The following is a 20,974-nucleotide window of genomic DNA, read 5'->3' on the forward strand; positions in this document are numbered from 1 at the left end:
TCATGGTGTTGGCTTCTCTTGTTGTGGAGCACGGGCTCTAGGTGCGCAGGCTTCAGTAGTTGTGGCTTGAGGCTTACTTGCTCCGCGGCATGTGGAATCCTCCTGGACCAGAGTTTGAACCCATGTCTCCTGCGTTGGCAGGCGGATTCTTAACCACTGCACCACCAGGGAAGTCCTCTATCTTAATGTTTTATACTTACAGTTGACCCTTGAACAACTTAAGTTTGAACTGCACGGGTCCACTTATGCACGGATTTTTTTCAATAAATATGTAATACAGTATGACACAATCTGCCATTGGTTGAAACCATGCAATTGAAAGCAGAACTGTGGATATAGAGGGGTGACTATAAAATTATATATGAATTTTCAATTGCGCAAGGATCGGTGTCTCTAAAGCCCATGTTGTTCGTGGGTCAACTGTAGTGTTTCCTTGCATTGTTTCTCACGAGATGTGTGTGTGTATGTACGTGTGTGTTTGTGTATATATATATATATAATATATATATAATTTTTTTCTAAGATGTACATCTAAAAATTTTTTGTTGAAAACAGTTTTTTGAGGGGGTATTTAGGAAGGTTTGTATTTTTTTTAATCTTGTACTTACACCTTTTTGAATGTCCTTAGTCCTCTTTTTTGTTATTTAACTTTTATTTTCAGGCTTATCAGATTTTTTTCATTATCCTTAAACACCCATCTATTGCCTATTGCCTATACAGCAATGAGGTTTTTTCTGTTTTCATTTTCCCATTTTCTAGTTGTAGTAGTTCTGCTGTGTCACAGTATATAACTGTTGTACATTAGTTTTCTACTCTCATTCCCATCTTTGTTTTAGTCTTACATGACATTTATAGATTATTAAATGCTCACCATCAGTTATTTTGTCAATGTTGCTTGTTACCATTTGGTTAGATAAAGTTTATCCTCTAGTATATTCATCAGGAAAGACTGATAAGTGCAGCATTCCCTTAGTTGTTGTATGTTGAAACTTGTTTTGTCTGTAGCTCTGATAGTTGAAGGATAACTTAGCTGGATATAAAATTCTTGGTTTACCCTTTTCTTTCATTGAGTTTTAAAAAAATGCTTGTTCATTTATCAACTTGCTTTATATGTTGGCTTTGAAAAGTCAGATGCTAATCTAATTTGTTATAGTAAATTATTTGTTTTTTGTGGAGGCCTTGAAGATTTTTTTCCATTTGTCTTTAAAGGGTAATAGTTTCATTAGAACAAGTGTCAGAGCAATTATTCTGGGCTAATTTTCCCAAGTACCTGGTGGACCCTTCCAATGTATAGATTCATATCTTTTTTTATTTGTTTTTTCAATTTAGGTTTAAATATTAGTTCTGTTCCATTGTGTTTTCCCCCCTCCCCTTCCCCCAATTATATGTATGTTGTTTCTTCTTCGCTTGTCTTTCATATTAACCATTTTCTTTGTGATCTCTTTTACTTCTTTCTTCATCATATTTTATTCTCTCCATTGTTTTCCTACCTTTCTTTAATGCCACTTATTAGCTTTTCATTTGAACTTATTCTCCTTTGGGTGCCTAGTAATTTAGTTTTCATTTCTGAGATGATTTTCTTTTCCCTTTTCTTTCTGAGTTTGATCAACTCCCTCTTCATTTTTTCCTACTTTTTGTCCATTTCTGTTTTTAACTTTTAAATTTCTTATTCAGAGTGTTTTTTCATATCCCCAAATCTTGTTTGAGTATATTTAATTCAGATTGGAGTGTTGTCTTATAGTTTTCTTCTGCATCGTGGGTTTTTGGTTGGGGTAATTTTCAAAAGCTGACTGATGTGTGACTCTTCTTTTTTGTAGTAACTTTGTATAGACTTATTCACTTTTTTCCTATTTATTTTGTGGCTCTTAAATATTTTAAAGGTTCCTAATTCAATGGCATCTTCTTCTGTCAGTATAGAAAAGTCCAGGTTTTTTTTTTTTTAGTGGATTTGTGTATGTATTTGTGTTTGTGGTAGGGGAGAGGTTATTTGTCCTCTGGGTTTTTGGTTTGTTTGTTTGCAGGTAAATAAATTTCCCCCTTCTACTTCCTTTCCTTTTTGTCACGTAATTACCAAATGGATCCTGTCTCTTTTTTGCCATTTTCTTCCCCAGAGACCATGCATTTCTAACACTACACCTTAAATCATTCCCCTTTCCTATAAATAGGGCTCTGATCTACAAGAAAACTTTTTCAGTATTTTCACACTTAGAGTGGACTTTCTCTTTCTGGAGGTGGTTTTACAGCAATTTTAGGCCTGCCACTAGCTCCCCTGTTCTCTCTGACATGCAGTTTTTCTCAGAATGCCCTTGGCTTGGCACAGAGGGTTGAAGTAAGGAGATGAGAGATCACTACTGAGATTTGGTATTCTTTTTTTACTTACAGGTAATTTGGAAGTTTGGGCATTCTCTGTCTTCTACTTCTGTTGAGGGCATGGTTAGGTTATTATGTGGTTTTACTTGTTCTTTTTAAAAAATTCCATATTTAAAAAAAATTTCCCCTTAGTTTAAAATTTTTTTTCATTATTTATTTATTTATTTATTTATTTATTCTGGCCACATTGTGTGGCATGGGGATTGAACTCGTGTCCCCTGCATTGGAAGTGTAGAGTCTTAACCACTGGACTGCCAGGGAAGTCCCCCGTATTGTTTTTGAAGGATATGTGGGAAGATGTGAATTTAGGCAGTCATCATTGTCCTTGGCTACCCTGAAGTCCAGGCACTGTTATAGACACTTTAGAAATATTAACTCATTTTATCCCCTCAACACCCTATGACACAGTGCTGTTGCTATTCCCATTTTATAGATGAGTTAACAGTTTAAATAACTAGCCTGGGGTCACACAGAGCTGGGATCTGAACCAAAGTAATCTGGTTTCAGAGTCCATGCTCCTACCCATAAAGCTTTGCCACCACGTGCCAGCGATTCTCAGCTTTTTCACTTCTGGGGTCTTCTCTTTTTTTTTAAAACATAAACCCAATATTCTAAAGAGAATTGTTTCCTAACCTGTATTCATCATATAATAATTAGTTTTCCCTTTTTGTTGTAGAAGAAAACATATATGCCACTCAGCTTCAGATTACCACACCAAGTAACATAATTGTTTTGTAGCCAAAAGCAAAAGAGATTTGACATTTTAACTAGCTTATACAGGTAGACAAATTGAAGATTAACGTAAGATTTTCACTATACTTTTTGAAAAGTTAAAAGTAACTGGAAGCCTTCTGTTATTGCTTTTTGATTCCCTAGGGCTGTGGGGATTCAGGTGGGAACCATAGATTAAAGAAGCTGTGGATAAGATTTTTTTTAAAAAAAAGAATAGTTTAGTAATCATACTATATGCAAAAGTATTGGATGCTGGAATGATAGGTATCTTATAAATTGAGGTTGAGGGCTTCCCTGGTGGCGCAGTGGTTGAGAGTCCGCCTGCCGATGCAGGGGACATGGGTTTGTGCCCCGGTCCAGGAAGATCCCACATGACGCAGAGCGGTTAGGCCCGTGAGCCATGGCCGCTGAGCCTGCGTGTCCGGAGCCTGTGCTCCGCAACGGGAGAGGCCACAACAGTGAGAGGCCCACGTACCGCAAAAAAAAAAAAGAGGTTGAGTTTCCCTGGGCAAAATTCTGCCTCGATCTTCTGACAAGATCTCAGAGGGAGTAAAAAGCAAACTAATATTTTTTTCCTTTTGATCTGAACCCTGTGATTTTTCTCTAGGAAAATCAGAATGATGTTTAGATTTTCCCCAAAATGCTAGTAAAATGCTATAGGAAAAATTAAAAAGAAATTTCAGTTAATGTAAACAACAGGAATGTTGATAGACTATGTCTAGATTCTTGCTTTTTCTGATTATTTCTTGTCAGAACAATCTTATTGTTACGATTGTCAGTAATATCTAACCATTAGTGCTTAATATGTACCAGACACTCAGATGATTAAGCATCTCATATTTAACATGTACCAGGGCTTCCTTCCCTGGTGGTGCAGTAGTTAAGAATCCGCCTGCCAATGCAAGAGACATGGGTTTGAGCCCTGGTCCAGGAAGATCCCACATGCCGTGGAGCAACTAACCCTGTGCGCCACAACTACTGAGCCTGCACACCTAGAGCCCGTGCTCCACAACAAGAGAAGCCACTGCAATGAGAAGCCCTCGCACCACAACGAAGAGTAGCCCCTGCTCGCCGCAGCTAGAGAAAGCCCACGCGTAGCAACAAGACCCAATGCAGCCCAAAATAAATAAAAATTAAAAAATAAATAAATTTTTTAAAAAAAGATTTAACATGTACCAATTCTAACACTTGATTTTTCCTCTCCCCACATCTCGTACACGGTACCGCCAACCTTCCACTTGCCCAGACATGATACCTAGGAGTTGTTCTTACTCCTTTCTTTCTTTCCCATCTCATATGTAATAAATTAGGAAATACTGTTGGCTACCCTTAAAATATTCCCAGTTGGACCGTTTATCACTACTCCTTCTGCCACCTTGGTCCTTGGTACCATCATCTCTTGCCTGAATGATCACAATAGCTTATTTAACTGATCTGTGTGCTTCTACCCTTGCACGATAGCTTGAAGATGATTTAAAAACATAAGTCAGATCACGTTGCTCCTCTGCCTAAAACCCTCTAGTCCTTTCCCATTTCACAAAAAATAAAAGCTGAAGTTTTTACAGTGTCCTCTGAGACCCTGCATCATCAGGCTTTTCATTACCTCTCTGGCCTCACCTACCGCTCTGTCCCTTACCTGTTTTGCTCCAAGCATACTGGCCTCTTGAGTGCTTGAGCATGTCAAATACGGTCAGCCCCCGTGCCCTTGATCTTGTTCCTCCCTCTGCCTGATGTGTTCCTTTCCTATATGGCTGCATGTTGCTGCCTCATTTCTTCCAGGTCTGATCAAATGTTACCTTATTGCTAAGGCCCTCCCCACTACCCTATATAAATAACATCCACCTCAGCCCCAATCCCACTGACCATGCCCCCAGCCCCATCTACTGTGCTAGCAGGACCCCAGGCTCCTACCATGGGGAAGACAAGGAGGAGGCGGTGACCAAAGAGAGGAAGGGAAAGGGGTTGGGTTGGTGTTTTTATTTGCTACTCTACTAATAAGCATTTTAGCTGTGATGGTATGGGAAATAGTGCTGACAGAGTCCTTTGTTTTTCACTGGTCTATTTCTCTCTCTCTCTCAAGATGGTTTCACCCAAATATCACTGGCGTGGAGGCAGAAAACCTACTGTTGACAAGAGGAGTTGATGGCAGTTTTTTGGCAAGGCCCAGTAAAAGTAACCCTGGAGACTTTACACTTTCTGTTAGGTAAGTTGGAAGAAAAAGAGAGAATCCTGAGAGTGTTTTCCAGGGGGGAAATGTTAAGACCACATTTGGACAACTTGCGACCCTCATTTAGAGTCTGAACGTCTGCCTGCTGCCCTGTGGGTGAGGCCTTGGGTGCCCTGGCCCATAGATCAGGTGTGATTCAGGCCTGCTGTGGGGTTCAGGATGTGGCCTCCTGAGAGTGAGATGCTCGGGGAGTCAGCAGAAGGGGCCTGAAGGTGGGCTTTTCTCTCTTGAGAGACCACTGAGGACGAGCTGGAGCATAACGTAACAAGTTCTTAAAGCCTGGGTCGATTCTGGTTCAATCCAAAACAAGGCTCAGTCCTTGTTCCCTGCATTTTTCCTTTCCCATTTGTTGATTACTGAATGGGGAAAAAAACTTTCTAAGAGTTTCTTCAAACAGCCTCACAGACTATAGAAAACAAGCTTATGGTTACCAAAGGAGAAAGTGGGGTGGGGGATAAATTAGAGTTTGAGATGAACACCCTACTATATATAAAATAGATAAACAACAAAGGCCTACTGTATAGCACAGGGAACTATACTCAATATCCTGTAATAGCCTATAAGGGAAAAGAATCTGAAAAAGTATATAACTGAATCACTTTGCTGTACACCTGAAACTAACACAACATTGTAAATCAATTATACTTTAAAAAAAAAAAGAGAGAAAGAAAGAAGGAGAAGAGTTTCTTCAGACCACTTTTCTTTTTCAAGAAATAAAACGTCACTGAGGAAGTTGTGGTCCTGTTTGTTCCCCTGCCCAGTCCCATTCCCCTCCCTCTTTCCTCAGAGGAAACCACCATCAAGAGGTTGGTATATCTCCTTCCTGAACATGTTTTTATACTTGTACTGTATTTGTACTATGTGTGAAGGATACGAGGTTGGTTTGTGTGTTTTTAGAATTCATATCCATGGCTTTATAACATATGTATTCTGAGACTACCTTTAAATTTTTTTTGAGTTCTGTGCTGATACATATAGATCTAATTATTAACTTTAATGGTTATATAATATTCGAAGGTATGCATATGCCACAGTTTATCCCATCCCCTGTTGTTGGACACTGAGTTGTTTTTAGTTTGTTTAAAATTGTTTTGAACAGTATTGGCAACATCTGTTACATGTCTCTTTGGACACATGTGAGAGAGTTTTTCTAGAAATTGACTTTCTCTTACATACTCATTCTCCTTACTCTAGCTCATTCCAGGAGCCAGAACTGAACTGCTCTATGAATTTGCTTTTATTATTATTATTATTTTTAAATAAAGAAGTAAGGAAAACATGTTCTGAGGATTTATTTAGGACCCCTTCAGGATTTGGGAATTCCCTTTTTGGTATCGATTAGTTTCTCAAGGAGCTCACATTGTTGGCTTTTACTTCCGTTTTGCTGCAAGGGGAGGGCAGAAGCCTTCATGAATTTTTCCAGGCTTATCCTAGCACAGACTTCTAACCTACAGTTGAGTGACATTTGACCTGTAAGAGTTTGGATGGAGATTATATAATAATAACAATGATGTTGAGGAGGAGGAGGAGGAGGAGGAGGATAGTAGACGTTATTGAGGGCTTGACATATTCCAGGCCATCTTGCTAAGCACTCTCCACATATTTTATTTAATCTCTCCAACAACCTATGAATAAATACCACTATTATCTTCATCTTAGGGGTGAGTAAGCTGAAGCACAGAGATTAGTTTACAAAGCTGGTTTCATATCTAGTAAGTGGCAGAGCCCGGACTACAGAACTGGTGAGATTTTTTTTTTTTTCTTTGTCCTCAACTTTTTATCTTGAGAAATTTCAGACCTATAGGAAAGTCAAAAGATGAGTACAGTGAATACCCACATTCCCTTTACCTGTTAACATTTTGCCATGTTTGCTCTTTTTCTCTGAGTGTGTGTATGTATATACTCTCCCCTCCCCCAACGTTTTGAAAATAAGTTGCAGATGTCAGTATGCTTATTTTTACCTCTGAGTACTTCAGTGTGCATGTCCTATGAACAAGGATATCCTGTATAACTATAATATCTTTATTATATATGAGAAATTTTAAGTGATTCCATAATGTTATCTAACACACAGTCCATATTCAAATTTCTCTCATCATTTCAATAGTGGATTTTGAAGCCATCCCTTTATTTCATATCAGGAAGCACATAATATCTGTTTGCCCCATCTTCTGGAGTGTCCTTGCTTCTAGGCCCTTATAGTAGACAGAGCTGGGAAATAAATACTTATATATTTAAAACCAAATTTTAAATATATCAAGTATCAATAAATATATAAATATATATCAGACAAGTCTGATAGCTCTAGTTCAGCCCAGTTTCCTTACCTTTTCCCATTCCGTATTTGTGTTTCCCTTTAGAGAGAACCGTGTTTCACAGCAGCATCAATGTATGACCTCATTTGCCCAATCTTATAATACAAAGATAGTTTCAGAATTACTATACCATTATCATTTCTAATTACAAACCCATTAAGTAAAGTTCATGATTTCTCTGGAGTGTTTCTGTTCACAGCATATATCCCACTAAGGGTGTATAATCTGTACTGTGTTCAAAAGCTACGGGAATTAATTTTCTGTGTAGTTACAAACTTACTGCAAAGTTAGAGTCATTTCTTTCTTTCTGTATTCAGTTTTTTGGTTTTGTACTCATGTTTTTGATTTTTTTGATCCTTGTTGATTTTATTTTTTGAATATGTGAAACATTTACAAGATTTAAAAGTCAAACTGTATAAAAAGGTATATTCTGACAAATCTTATTCTTATCCCTACCCCGTGTACCTTATTTCCATCCCTGTAGGTAACCAGTTTTATTAATTTACGGTTTATCTTTCTGTGTTTCTTTTCACACATGAAGTGGAATACTAAATCTATATCTTTGTAGTTTACTTTTTTCACATACAGAAATCTTTTAGTGATCTTTGCATTTTTTAAATTAACTGCATAGCATGTAACTTTATACAATTTCCTAAAAATGGGAATTTAGTTATTTCCAATATATTACAATGATAAATAATACTGCATTTAATATGATAACATTTTGCATATGTTTTGTGCTTTTGGAAATGTATCTTTAGAGGTGAATTTCCAGGAGTGAGATGACTGGGGCAGAGAGTCAATATATATATTAGTATAGTTTTTCCAAATTCCCCTCCACAGTGATTGTACTGTTTTGCATTCTCACCAACAGTGTCTGAGGGTCCCTGTTTTTCCACAGCTTCCAGTTGAGTGTTGTCAAGCTTTTCACTTTCGTCAGCCTGATAGGTGAGAAATGGTATCTCAGTGAATTTTAATTTCTCTTATGATTGAAGCTGAACATTTTAAAATACGGTTAAAGGTGATTTGTATATCTTTTTGGTGAACTGTCTTAGAACCAGTTCTTTTAACAACTCTTAAACTGCCAAGTTTCACTTTATATATGTTTTCTTACGTATATGATGTATATTATAGACACTGAGATGCATGTGTTTGTGTGTGTGCATGCATAAATGACAAGTTTATTATTCTAGTTTTCTACAGGTGATCTAATCTTTTTGTTATGTGCCCATGCTGAAAATTTGATGATTAGGTTGCCTTAGTTAGTCAAGGAAGATCCCCTTTTTTTTAATTTTGAGGAAAAAATATACAGAAAAATACAAAAAATTATGTCCAATTACCCATATGGTATTTATCGCCAGTCATTTTTTTCTTCAAAATAAAATATATAAAAAAGCAAAATTTTCCTTTTTTCACCACCCTTTCTGCTGTTCTACTCTTTGCCACAGAGACAGCTAGCTACTCTCTGAGTCTGGTGTATTTCTTTCTAGTTCATTTTTTAAAAAGTACATATAATAAGTAATATAACATAAAAGTAATATAATAATAAAATATAATATATGTATATCTGTGGTCTGTGTCATGAATAATGTATAATATTACTTGTGTGCGTTCTGAAATTTTCATAAATGGTATATGCTGAGCATATCATTCTGCATTGTGCTTCTTTCATGCAATATCATGGGGTTTTTTATGGCTGCGCTGTGTGGCTTGCAGGATCTTAGTTCCTCAACCAGGGATTGAACTTGGGCCCCTGCAGTGAAAGCAGTCCATAGCTTATAGTCCATACCTGAAATATCTGTTTTTGTGATATGTTAAGTCAAGGTTAGAGATAGTAAACTGAGGTGTTAAAATAGAATCAGGTGTAGCTGGAGGAGAGAGACCCGAAGTGCCTTTTTTACCCACTGGAAAAGATTGTAACCAAAAATTAGAAGTAGATATTGTTATTAACATTGTAGGACAATTTTTCTTACTTTCCTTCGTTTCCATTTTCCTTTATCTTTAGTAGAAGTGTGTTTACATTTAACAGAGGCTTCATCAATAACACTATAGGGTCAGACTGAAAAATAAATATAGGTCAGTGATTACCATTTCGGGGTTGCCAGACCCCTTGCGTCCACAAAGATGATTATGGGTGTCCTTGAGATGTACTTAGTAGTACAGAAAACCAAATGGAAATCATCAAACTGCCTAGGCTAACTAAAATACGAAGTTTTAGAAACTTTTGGCCAGTGTTGTCAATTCATTGGGTTGACATACTAGCTGTCTCACTTTGGAAACTCTGTTAATTATATGTCTTTAAAATGACTTTTAAAGATACAATTATGTATAGTATCTTAAGTGTATAGTGAGACGAGTTTTGACAAATGTGTTTATCAATGCAACCAGAACTCCAATCAAAATCTTAAGTATTTCTATCACCCTAGAAAGTTTCTTGGTGCCCGTTTCTATTCTCCCTCCCCCTGAGAGGCAACCACTCTTCTCTTTTCTATCCCCATTGACTAGCTTATTCTACAATGTCATATAAATGAAGTCATACAGTATATATTTTTTTGTGTCTGGCTTCTTTTAATGTAATGTTTCTGAGATTCACCTAAGTTGATTGTATATATCAATGGTCCTCTCTCTCTTTTATTTAAATTGCTGTGTGATATTTCATTGTATGAGTATTTGTGTATCCATTTTGGCCATAAATATTTGACCTTTCCATTTTTTTCTACTACAAAAAGGCTGCAATGAATATTCTTGTACAAGTCTTTTGGTAGCCATGCAGTTTCATTCATTTGGGGCAAAATACTAGGAGTGGGTTTACTGGATTATAAGGTAAATGTACGTTTAATTTTAGTGATATTTGTCTTGATTAATTAATGATGAGAAAAATGATTGTCACTTAATATACACAGAGCCCTTTGTGTTGAAGTGGTTGACTGTGTGGTTATTTCACTCACTGCATTTGTTTAGGAAAAGCGTAAACTTGTACATTCCTTGGGTTTGTTTCAATGTTTAGGTGAAATCTGATAATGAATATGAGATTCATTTTTACTAGTAGCTCTTTATTTGTCTTTTCTCCCCACTTTTCTAATGGACTATTTTAGAAGAAATGGAGCTGTCACCCACATCAAGATTCAGAACACTGGTGATTACTATGACTTGTATGGAGGGGAGAAGTTTGCCACTTTGGCTGAATTGGTCCAGTATTACATGGAACATCATGGGCAATTAAAAGAGAAGAATGGAGATGTTATTGAGCTCAAATATCCTCTGAACTGTGCAGATCCTACCTCTGAAAGGTCAGTTAACATTTTCATAACTGCAGAGTCTGCATCTCTCCCATGCCATAGGTGTGAGGTGAATGCATTACGGGGGTTTGACTTCTGTTTCTCAAACTGTAATCTTAAAAGTGTTACTAAAGTAAGAGTAATAGGATCAGATTATTCTCAGAGTGGCCTTTTCTTGCAAAAGCTTCAGTCAGTTTTACTTACACTCGTTCTACAGAAGTCTCAGACTATTCCTGTATATACTTGATACATGCAATAATTTTAAGATTATTGACCTTGAACGTTACTGAACTTTGAGCGTTAGGAGAAGGAAACACGAATGATAATGGGAACACCAGTTCCCTGTAGTTGCTTCTGACCAGCTATTCAGCAATGCCACCAACAGATGTCAGTTTAAGCTCAGAAGTGGGAAAGCAGAGAACTCGGTAAGATTTTTCATCAGTTCTTTTATGTTATATCCACAAATGTGTGAGAATGACCCTAATTAGAGGGAATTGTATTATTTTAGAGATCTTTCCCCAGTGTTGGAACTAAGCTGATGAAAGCTGGGGCTTGACTTAACTTGCATTGATTTTACTGGTTTTCTGCATTCCCAGTCTCTTCTCTCTGACTCAGTACCAAATCAGGGTCTCTTAATTAGGTTTGAATATTTTCTGTCTTCAAGTAGGTTTCTTCTACTTATACCTTCGTGTCACTGGTATTTTATGCTGATAATTTGTTTTCCAGCCAAATTATTAAGCAAAAGTCTGTCAGCCAACTCTGTGCAGTTTATTTAATTTTACTCTGTTCAGTTGAGGGTAGATGAAAAATACCTCGAAGTATATTCCTTTAGTGTTGAGCCATTAGCACTATGTGCTGTGATCATGCTTGTTTCCTCACCAAGATCCTGAGGGAAAAAGCCACATTATTAATATGACTATGTTAAGATGTTTTCTATAGTAACTTAGAGTAGCATTGTTTCAAAGTCTGACCTCAGATGGCCTATATTAGGACTCTGGTGTGCTGGCTAAAAATGCAGATTGCTGGGCCCCATTCAGACTTAGTGTATTGGTATCTCTGATTGTGAGGCACGGGAATTCACATTTTTAGCAAAATCCCTTGCCTCTACTCCAAGTCTTTCATGCATTAAAATTTGAAATGATAACTCAGTAGATAGTCCAAAGATGTTGACAGCAAACTTGGAGGCTATTGAAGTATAGATTGGAAATCTGGGAAAGCTTGGAATGCTTGAACTAATTTATAATGAAGATCCTTTTTAGTGTAGTGTTTGCATGCCAAAGCAAGGGCAAGCATTCAAATGATTCTCTGTCGCTACCATAACTCTCTATTATAACTTCTTTAAATGACTGTAATTAAATAGTTGGTCCTTTTAGGGTTTGGCAGTGGAGAAATGACAAACTGCCTTTTTAAAAGATGGGGGATTTAAAAGAAAATAGGAAAGATTGAGGATATTTGCCTCCAAATGATTGTGGGCTCATTTAAGGAGTTTAATGGTCATTTGTGGGGTTTTTTTTGGCTGCACCACGTGATTTGTGGGATTTTAGTTCCCTGACCAGGGACTGAACTGGGCCATGCCAGTGAAAGCCCGGAATCCTAACCACTAGGCCACCAGGGAACTCCCCTAATGGTCACTCTTAATATCTTTGTCATTTGTCCTGCCTGCTTGGGATGCAAATTCTGTCTTATGTGGAATGGATCAATCTCTTGGAGGAACGTGCCTGTTTTTAATTGTGTTGAGCAGAGGTGGCTATGTATGGTAGTTTTGTGAAAGAATGTTGTGAACGCATGGCAGAACTCAGTTGATTTTTCATTTAAAAAAATTTAGGTGGTTTCATGGACATCTGTCTGGGAAAGAAGCAGAGAAATTATTAACCGAGAAAGGAAAACACGGTAGCTTTCTTGTGCGGGAGAGCCAGAGCCACCCTGGAGATTTTGTTCTCTCTGTCCGAACCGGAGATGACAAAGGGGAGAGCAATGACGGCAAGTCTAAAGTGACCCACGTTATGATCCGCTGTCAGGTAAAACCCAGATTGAACTGTGGGTCTGGCAAAACGTCATCTTTGGGTGGTTTTTCTGCTGGGAGAAGACCGATATCATTACTTCCAAAGTCATTTAGTTAAGGGCTTCTACACTTTTAGTACCTTGTTAGTTATAACTGCTTCATCATTTCCGAACTTTATTAAATTACTTATTTCCTCTCTAGCTATGGCAGATTAAGTCATGCCTCAGTACGTCGCCTTCTGCCCTGCAGATCTTTTTTTTGCTTTGGCTGCATCATGCAGCTTATAGGATCTTAGTTCCCTGACCAGGGATTGAACCCGAACCCTCGGCAGTGAAAGCGCGGAGTCCTAACCACTGGACCGCCAGGGAATTCCCAGCCCTGCAGTATCTCAATCTGTGTTTGGTTACAGCTGGAGTCTGCCTCTGTCTCAATTTCTAAAGCGATGGCCTCAGCTTTTCCCTTGGGTCAGCACAGTCTAGCCTGTGACTACATGTACTTTCATATTATAGAATTCTGGTTAAGACTGGGAGAACTGAACTCACCATTTCTTGTTTTTAATGTGATGGCTAGACCAAGGAGGTTGGTTCTTGGTCAACTACATCAAACTTTTTATTTATTTAGTTTATTTATTTATTTATTTATTTATTATTATTTATTTAGTTTCCTAAATAGCAACTGTCTATTCACTTATTGCTTCAGTTTTTCAATAAAATTTAAAAAAACCCCAGCTTTTTTGAGATATAATTCACCCACCATGCAATTCACCCTTTTAAAGTGGACAATTTGGTGGTTTTTAGCATATTCACAAATTAGGCAGCCAACAATGTTAATTCCAGAACATTTTCATCACCCCAAAAAGAAACCCTGGGTTCATTACCAGTCCCTCCCCATTTTCCCCCCTCCCCCCAGCTTTTGGCAACCACTAACCTCTTTGTTTCAATGGTTTTGCCTATTTTGTATATTTTATAGATGGAATCATATAATATGTGGCCTTTTGTGACTGACTTCTTTCACTTAGCATGTTTTTCAAGGTTTATCCATGTTATAGCGTGTGTCAGTAAACTCTTTATTGGCAAACATTTTGTTGTATGGATATATACCACATTTTGTTTATCCATTAAAGAATTAGTGGGCATTTTGGCCCATTATTATGAATAATGCTGCTATGAACATTTATGTACATTTATGTATTTATCATTTTGTGTTATTCTCTATTTGATGAGACATCATGTTCATATTTTCTTTTAATTTATAGTTTCCTTTAGTTCTTTGAATATATTTATACTACCTGATTTAAAGTCTTTGTCTGGGCTTTCTCAAGAACAGTTTCTGTTGAATGCTTCCCACCCCCAAGTATGGACCATATTTTCTTGTTTCTTTGTATGTCTCATAAGTTTTTGTTGGAAACTAGGCATTTTAAATAATAAAATATAAATCCTTTGCCCTCCTTTCTGAGGCAGTATTATTTGTTGTTGCTACTTTTTATTGTTCCTGTAGTTGTTGTTGCTGTTTGTGTGTTCAGTGACTTTCCTGTCTTTGTCTTGTGTGGCCACTGAAGTCTTTGCTTGGGTAGCTTAGTGATCAGTTAATGATTGAACAGAGATTTCCTTAAATGCCTTGAAACATTAAATCTCCCAGCCTTTGGCAGGGAGGCTGTGTGCGCGCGCGCGTGCGTGCGTGCACACGCGTGTGTGTGTGTGTGTGTGTTGGGGCACGACTGCCTTCAGTACTCTGGTACCTTAAAACTCTGCCTTAGCCTTCACTTCCTGCTTGCAGAGAACCTCAGGATCTCACCTAGAGGTAAAGATTAGGGCCTTTTTGGATCTTTCCTGGACTTCACACAGCCATGCACATGCACATGCACATGTCCTTCTAGATTCTCAAGGATATGTTGGAGGTTTTCAGAGCCCCCTGTGGACGTTGTCTGGATTTTCCTTTTAAGTTTTTGATCAATCTCTTATTTGCCCTGACTGGTATTGCTGCCTTAGGCTGCTGTGATATTAAACAATTGCTGCTAATTGTTTTTGGGAGATCCCCTGAAGGCAGGCTGAGTAAGCTGTAAGTCAATCAAATAAAGACAAGCTCTGAAAATAAGGCTTTCCCAGGGAGCTGCTAAACAGATAAGATAGTGATAATTGTCTAGGGATAGGTCTGGAAAGAGCTCCAAATCCATCTGTCTACTCCAGTTATGCTAAGCTGCTTTGTTTTCACAGCTACTGTGGTTATGAGACTATTGGTTTTCAAGGCTACCAAGAAGCTGGGGAGAGGCAGGTGGGAATAGGGCAAGTTAAAAGGCCACAATTCGTTGTTCTCATCAAGGTTCAATCTTTTTCTTGAATAAATGCTCCTTGGACTTTATTGGTTAATCTTCAGAGTTCTGAAAAAGTTGATGACAATTTTTGCCAGGGTTCTTGTTACCTTTGTGAAAGAGCAGATTTGCAGAGGTCCTTACTCTGTCATTCTGAAAGTGCTTCTTCCCCCCTCACTCGATATATTTTTAAATAAAAGGTCATACCCAAATATCTTCATATATCATTTCTAGGGTTTTGTATTTTCTAAGTTTAAGCATGTTCCTGCTTCATGCTGTTTCCTGAAACGGCCTATTTTGGTCTTCTTGTCAGAAAAAATTTCCTGGTCTCTGTTTATAATTTCCCTTTTAAATTTTCATTAGAAGATGAAAGTAAAGGCTGGTATATTGGGCTTCAGTGCTGCCTCACCAGCCTTAGAGTTTGTTGTGTTTCAGAGAGAAGTAGTTATTTATCTTCTGTTCAGCAGCCTTGTGTATAGTCACTTAGCCTAGAGTATAAGTAAATAGTAAATATGGTTTTTCTTTTTTTTTTTTCCTAGCTATTTAGTTAACCTATGAGGGAGAAACTTTTCTGTGGCCTAGTTAATGTTGGATACTTATTTAGAGTTTCTCACACCTCACAATGAACTCTTTTGCATTGGATCTGCTTCTCCATTTTCATCATCTTTGTTGCTTCCCTTTCTTTGTGCTCTTACAGCTCTTTTTTTCCATTATTGGGGGAGAGTTAATCTCTGTACTTGAGTTGGGAAAAACAGTAATTTAACATAATGGTCATGAACATAATTTTTGTTTGTTTGTTTTTAAAGGAACTGAAATATGATGTTGGTGGAGGAGAACGGTTTGACTCTTTGACAGATCTTGTGGAGCATTACAAGAAGAATCCTATGGTAGAAACATTGGGCACAGTACTACAACTCAAGCAGGTAAGCGTTTTGGAAAGCTAAACTCCCCCTCCTTATAGAGTTTAAGAAGTTTGAACATAGAATATTCCAAACAGACAGAAGTAGAATAGTATTGTGAACCTCCATGTACCCATCACCCAGCTTCAATTATGATCAACTCGTCAAATCTTGTTTCATTTATTACTCCACTCACTACTTTCTTCTTGAAGTATTTGGAAACAAATTCTAGATATTACATCATTTTCATGATTATCTCCATATATAATTCTAAAAGCCCTTATGGAGTTTTTATCAAATTTTCATTGTAGGTGCCCCTTTGCTTACCTTTAGGTGATCATACCTTTACATTTTGGAGTTATTGCTGTTTCAAAGCTCACACTTATTACTTAGTGGCAAATGATACCATCTCTAACATTGTGGTCTATTTATAAAGAAAAATAGGTTTGAATTTATATCAGCAAAGTGTGTGGAGATTGAAGAAAGATATATTTCCTGAAAGAACAGAAAGGAAAGTGAAACTCTATTTGAAAACTTTTACTGTGAACTTCCTGTCCTTGCCTCTATGAACACCAACATAGAAGTATTTTTTTTTTTTTTTGCATTAACACTTTTTTCTGTAATACTTTCTTCATTTCACACCAACTGCTGAATTTGATTAGCCCCTCAACACAACTCGTATCAATGCTGCTGAAATAGAAAGTCGGGTTCGAGAACTAAGCAAATTAGCTGAGACCACAGATAAAGTCAAACAAGGCTTTTGGGAAGAATTTGAGGTAAGTTATTAAAAAAAATTTTTTTACATGATTTATTAAATCCTGTTCTTAATGGAAGAGAAGTTGGTTTCATGTTTGGGATTGGATCTGAAAGACTAGGATCTGCATCCTTTCTTAATTTGGCCATTGATTGACATGGAACAAGTTGCTGAGAGGGCTTTTTCAAATAGAGCTGCATTATTTTCTGGGAGAAGGGAGTTGGCAGTTAATATTAAATGGATGAGCCAATAGCTCCATTTGGGTCTTTTGGTTTGGATTGCTGGCAAAACCCCAGAAAAAGAAAAGAATCTAATTCTTCGGAAGATTTCCAGCATTGGCTGGGATCTTTAGAAAGAATCTGTAGCTTTACTGCAGTGAATAAGTGAAAGACAGTTATCTCATGGTGGCTTTAATCTGGGAGTTGAAATTTATAACTTTGAGAGGTTAAGTGAACTGATATCTTTCCTGAAACCAGCTTGGGTAGGAGAATGTCCCCAGTGGGAGTGGGCTGTGTTCCTGTTGCACTGAAGGTTGTCACCTGCCAACTCATTGTAATCTTATTCTCTCTGTTATCCCTGTGACAGAAAACTTTGTCAAAAACAATTGTTTGTGTGTGTGTGCCATATTTACCTTCATAGTTATTCTTAGCGTGTAGCACAGTGCCTGGTACACAGCAGAAACTCCATAAATGTTTGTTGAATGAGTATTTACATTTAGCTAATGTTTATGTTATTTTATTAATACTACTCTGTTTATGGGAATGATTATTCCATACTTTCTGTAGGACTTTAGAATTCATAAATATTTGTGGAATGAATGAACAAATGAATGGCCACATGAAGTCCTTTTAACCACAGTAAGTCAGATCAACTTGGTGAGATATCATTTCCATTTTACAGATGAGGAGCCTCAGACTCAGGGAGGTTAAGTAAATTGTCCAACTTCTGTACCACGAATATTGATTGAATTGCAGCACTGAGGATGTGTACAGAATAGAACAGTCATGGTCATTGCTGAACGTTGCTAACCAGGGACTTGACCTCACATTTATTTTTTTATACCAGCATTGGGTTAGTCACCAAGGACACCATGGTGAACAAGATGGACAGGGTTTCGTCTTTAAGGAGCTTTGAGTTGAGAGAGGGATAAGTACAGAAATTTGAGAGGGATAAGTACAGAAATTTTACATCAAAATGTGAATGAAAAGCCTATTTTTAAAAACTTTTTATTATGCAAAATTTCAAATATATACAGAAGCAGAGTGAATTGTATAATTATAGCAATATATACCTATCACTCAGCATTAACAATTGTTGATATCTGGCCAGTCTTCTTATTTATTTTTTATTTTTTATAAATTAATTTAATTAATTAATTTATTTATTTTTGGCTGCGTTGGGTCTTTGTTGCTGTGCGTGGGCTTTCTGTAGTCGTGGCGAGCAGGGGCTACTCTTTATTGCAGTGCACAGGCTTCTCGTTGCGGTGGCTTCTCTTGTTGTGGAGCACGGGCTCTAGAGCACAGGTTCAAAAGTTGTGGTACATGGGCTTAGCTGCTCCGCAGCATGTGGGATCTTCCTGGACCAGGGATTGCACCTGTGTCCCCTGCAGTGGCAGACAGATTCTTAACCACTGCGCCACCAGGGAAGTCCCAGTGAGCTATTTTGTAATCTAGTCACATTTTTATGTTACACTTCAAAATAGCTGATGCTATCATTTGCACAGACCACTTTTCCTATAAAGTGACTATGAACTTTAAAAAAATTACAGCAGCAAATTGGGTATCTGGTGCTGTGGTGGATTCTTTAAGTTCACTTAGGCAATGCTTAGAGAAACAAAGTCAAACCTTCCTACAGCTTGTGGCAGTAGGAAGTTTTTTATGATCCCTTTGGCAGGGTCAGGATAGAACTTAGAAGGAAATCCTAGCCTGATTTTTCTGGCCATGGAAAAAGATTGATTCTAAATGCTGACCTGATGGTTTCAGTCCGTGACATCTGAAATTCAGTTCATCTTTTATACATTAAGAACAAAATGGGGGAAAACTGAGTTGGCTTTCAGGGGAAATGGAAAAAAACAAGGTCACATCTGTACTCTACTAAGTCCTCTGTAGATGTCAGGCTGGGGTGAAAAATTGTCAGGCACTAAATCAGGGCATTAACGTTTCATTTAAACTGAAGCTAGATCCAAATAGCTGATGGCCTGCTTTCTAGATCTCTTATGTACCTGCTTCTTAAATCCAGTCAGTTTTCAAAAAATTGCCCTTTAAGGTTGGGGCCAGGGGAATAAGGCTGAGAACAGAATGAACCATTATAGAAGAACTTAGGTATGTGGAAGCAGAGACTCATTAAAATCTAAATCCTCTGAAGCTCAAGTTTGATCCAACAGCAAGGCATTATTATTTTAGTGGTTGTACCTTAGTTGTTTCCCAGAAGGTGATAAATTTGGGATCAGTTCCTTCTTACTGTGTGTTCTGATGGTCTTTGAAGTGAACCAAAGCTCTAAATTGCAATGCCACTGATAACTTAACTGATAGCTATGTTTTGTTGGTCTGTATGCCCGGCTTCTCGTTTTCTGTGAAACTCTTTGTGTCCTTTTGGGTAATTTTTCCCTAGAAGACACTTATAAATTACTTCCGATTTTGATGCATCTTAATATACAAAGTCTCTTGTGAAGCTCTTTGGTTCTTTTCTCCTTTGCTCCTGAAATAAGTTCAGGTTGGTGGTTTTCTCCAAGGATATGTGGTATGGTCAAAACATTGCAAACCCAAGTTTTTCATTTTTCCTATAGAGTCCCCATTTTTTCCCCTTTCTTTCCCCAATTTTTTTTACTGTGGTAAAATGAGATTGTCCTTTTCTGTAAACATCTTTTGTCTCCTGCATATCTCTGCCATGACTGTAAAGAAGTGGAAAGTATTTCTAGATTTTGTTGAAATGAAGTAAAGTTCTGTCAAAATGAGATGGACACTAAATAAGTGATCAGGCAGGTTTTGATCCTGCAATTTTGTCCCTGCGATGTGCAAGTTACCCGAAACCTGAATTCAGCCCTTGTGTGTCACTGTGAGAGGCGTATCGCATGGCTACATTTATAGGGTATCTGCCCTCTCTGTTCCTGTTCTTCCCTTTGAGTCTCTAGACCTGAGTTGCCAAGGGGCACTGTGAGCTGAGCCTGGACATCATCTGACTGCAGGACCCAAGTTGAGGATGGAAATCTTGCTGTTGATAGTCCTTTGGCTGCCAGTCTTTGCCTTCACCCTCCTCTTCCATCTCACTGCCCCCTCTGTATCCAGAACCCCGGCTCTCCACACACCTGCTTTGTTCTTCTTTCCCTGCAGAAGGTTTCTTTGCTTCTTGACTTACGAACTTTACTTCTTACCCCTTTCAGATATTGAAGCTAGCAACTTTCAGTCATTGTATCAAAGTCTCAGCGATTTTCACTGGCCCAGACGCCATCCATCTCTGGTCCAAGGACACCACATAGAACAAAGACATCTTCATGGACTGCTGTGTTTGGGGAAAAATAGATCTCAGATGAAGGTTATAGGGAGTTGGGCAGACACCCCCGAAATATCTCCCCCAAACAGTAGCCATTGGTGGTGGCAGTGATTAATTTGTTCATTCATTTAACAAATATTTATTAAGCACAGACTCTATGCTGGAGTCTCTGTTCTAGGTTCTGGGGATGTGCAGAGAACAAGTCATAGTCTTTATCCTTGTGGAGTCAATTGGGAGAGACAGACAGTAAACAAAGAAGCAGGTAGGTATTCATTATGTGAGATGGTGATAAATGTTGTGAAGAAAATAAAGTAGGGGAAGATAAAAAGGGTGTGCTGATGGGGGCATCACCATTTTACATAGAGCTCTCTGACAGAGTGGCATTCAAGTGGAGACCTGATGGAAATAATGGAGCAAGGCATGCAGATAACCTCAGGAAGAACATTCCAGGCAAAGGGAACAGCAAGTGCAAAGGCCCTGAAGTGGGAATGTGCTTAATGCACGTGGTGCACAACCAGCAGACAGGCCAGTACTATCAGAGAAGGGTGAGCAAGAGGGAAATGTAGGTGGAGCCGTAACGGAGGGGTCAGATCCTACGGG

General features: G+C 38.0%; 1 protein-coding gene across 4 annotated transcripts in view; it reads left to right on the forward strand.

Moving 5' to 3' along the window:
• The window catches only part of PTPN11 (protein tyrosine phosphatase non-receptor type 11), a 70,150-nt gene that overhangs the window by 12,609 nt on the left and 36,567 nt on the right, over window positions 1-20,974 (forward strand). For all 4 annotated transcript variants that reach the window (XM_059040545.2, XM_059040544.2, XM_067016028.1 and 1 more), the window contains exons 2-6: window positions 5,183-5,305; window positions 10,740-10,934; window positions 12,748-12,940; window positions 16,039-16,155; window positions 16,794-16,907. In XM_059040545.2, the coding sequence (XP_058896528.1) occupies window positions 5,183-5,305; window positions 10,740-10,934; window positions 12,748-12,940; window positions 16,039-16,155; window positions 16,794-16,907 (742 nt within the window). The remainder of the gene's footprint in view (window positions 1-5,182; window positions 5,306-10,739; window positions 10,935-12,747; window positions 12,941-16,038; window positions 16,156-16,793; window positions 16,908-20,974) is intronic.

Source organism: Kogia breviceps, chromosome 15 (assembly GCF_026419965.1).
Source record: "Kogia breviceps isolate mKogBre1 chromosome 15, mKogBre1 haplotype 1, whole genome shotgun sequence".
Lineage (NCBI taxonomy): Eukaryota > Metazoa > Chordata > Mammalia > Artiodactyla > Physeteridae > Kogia > Kogia breviceps.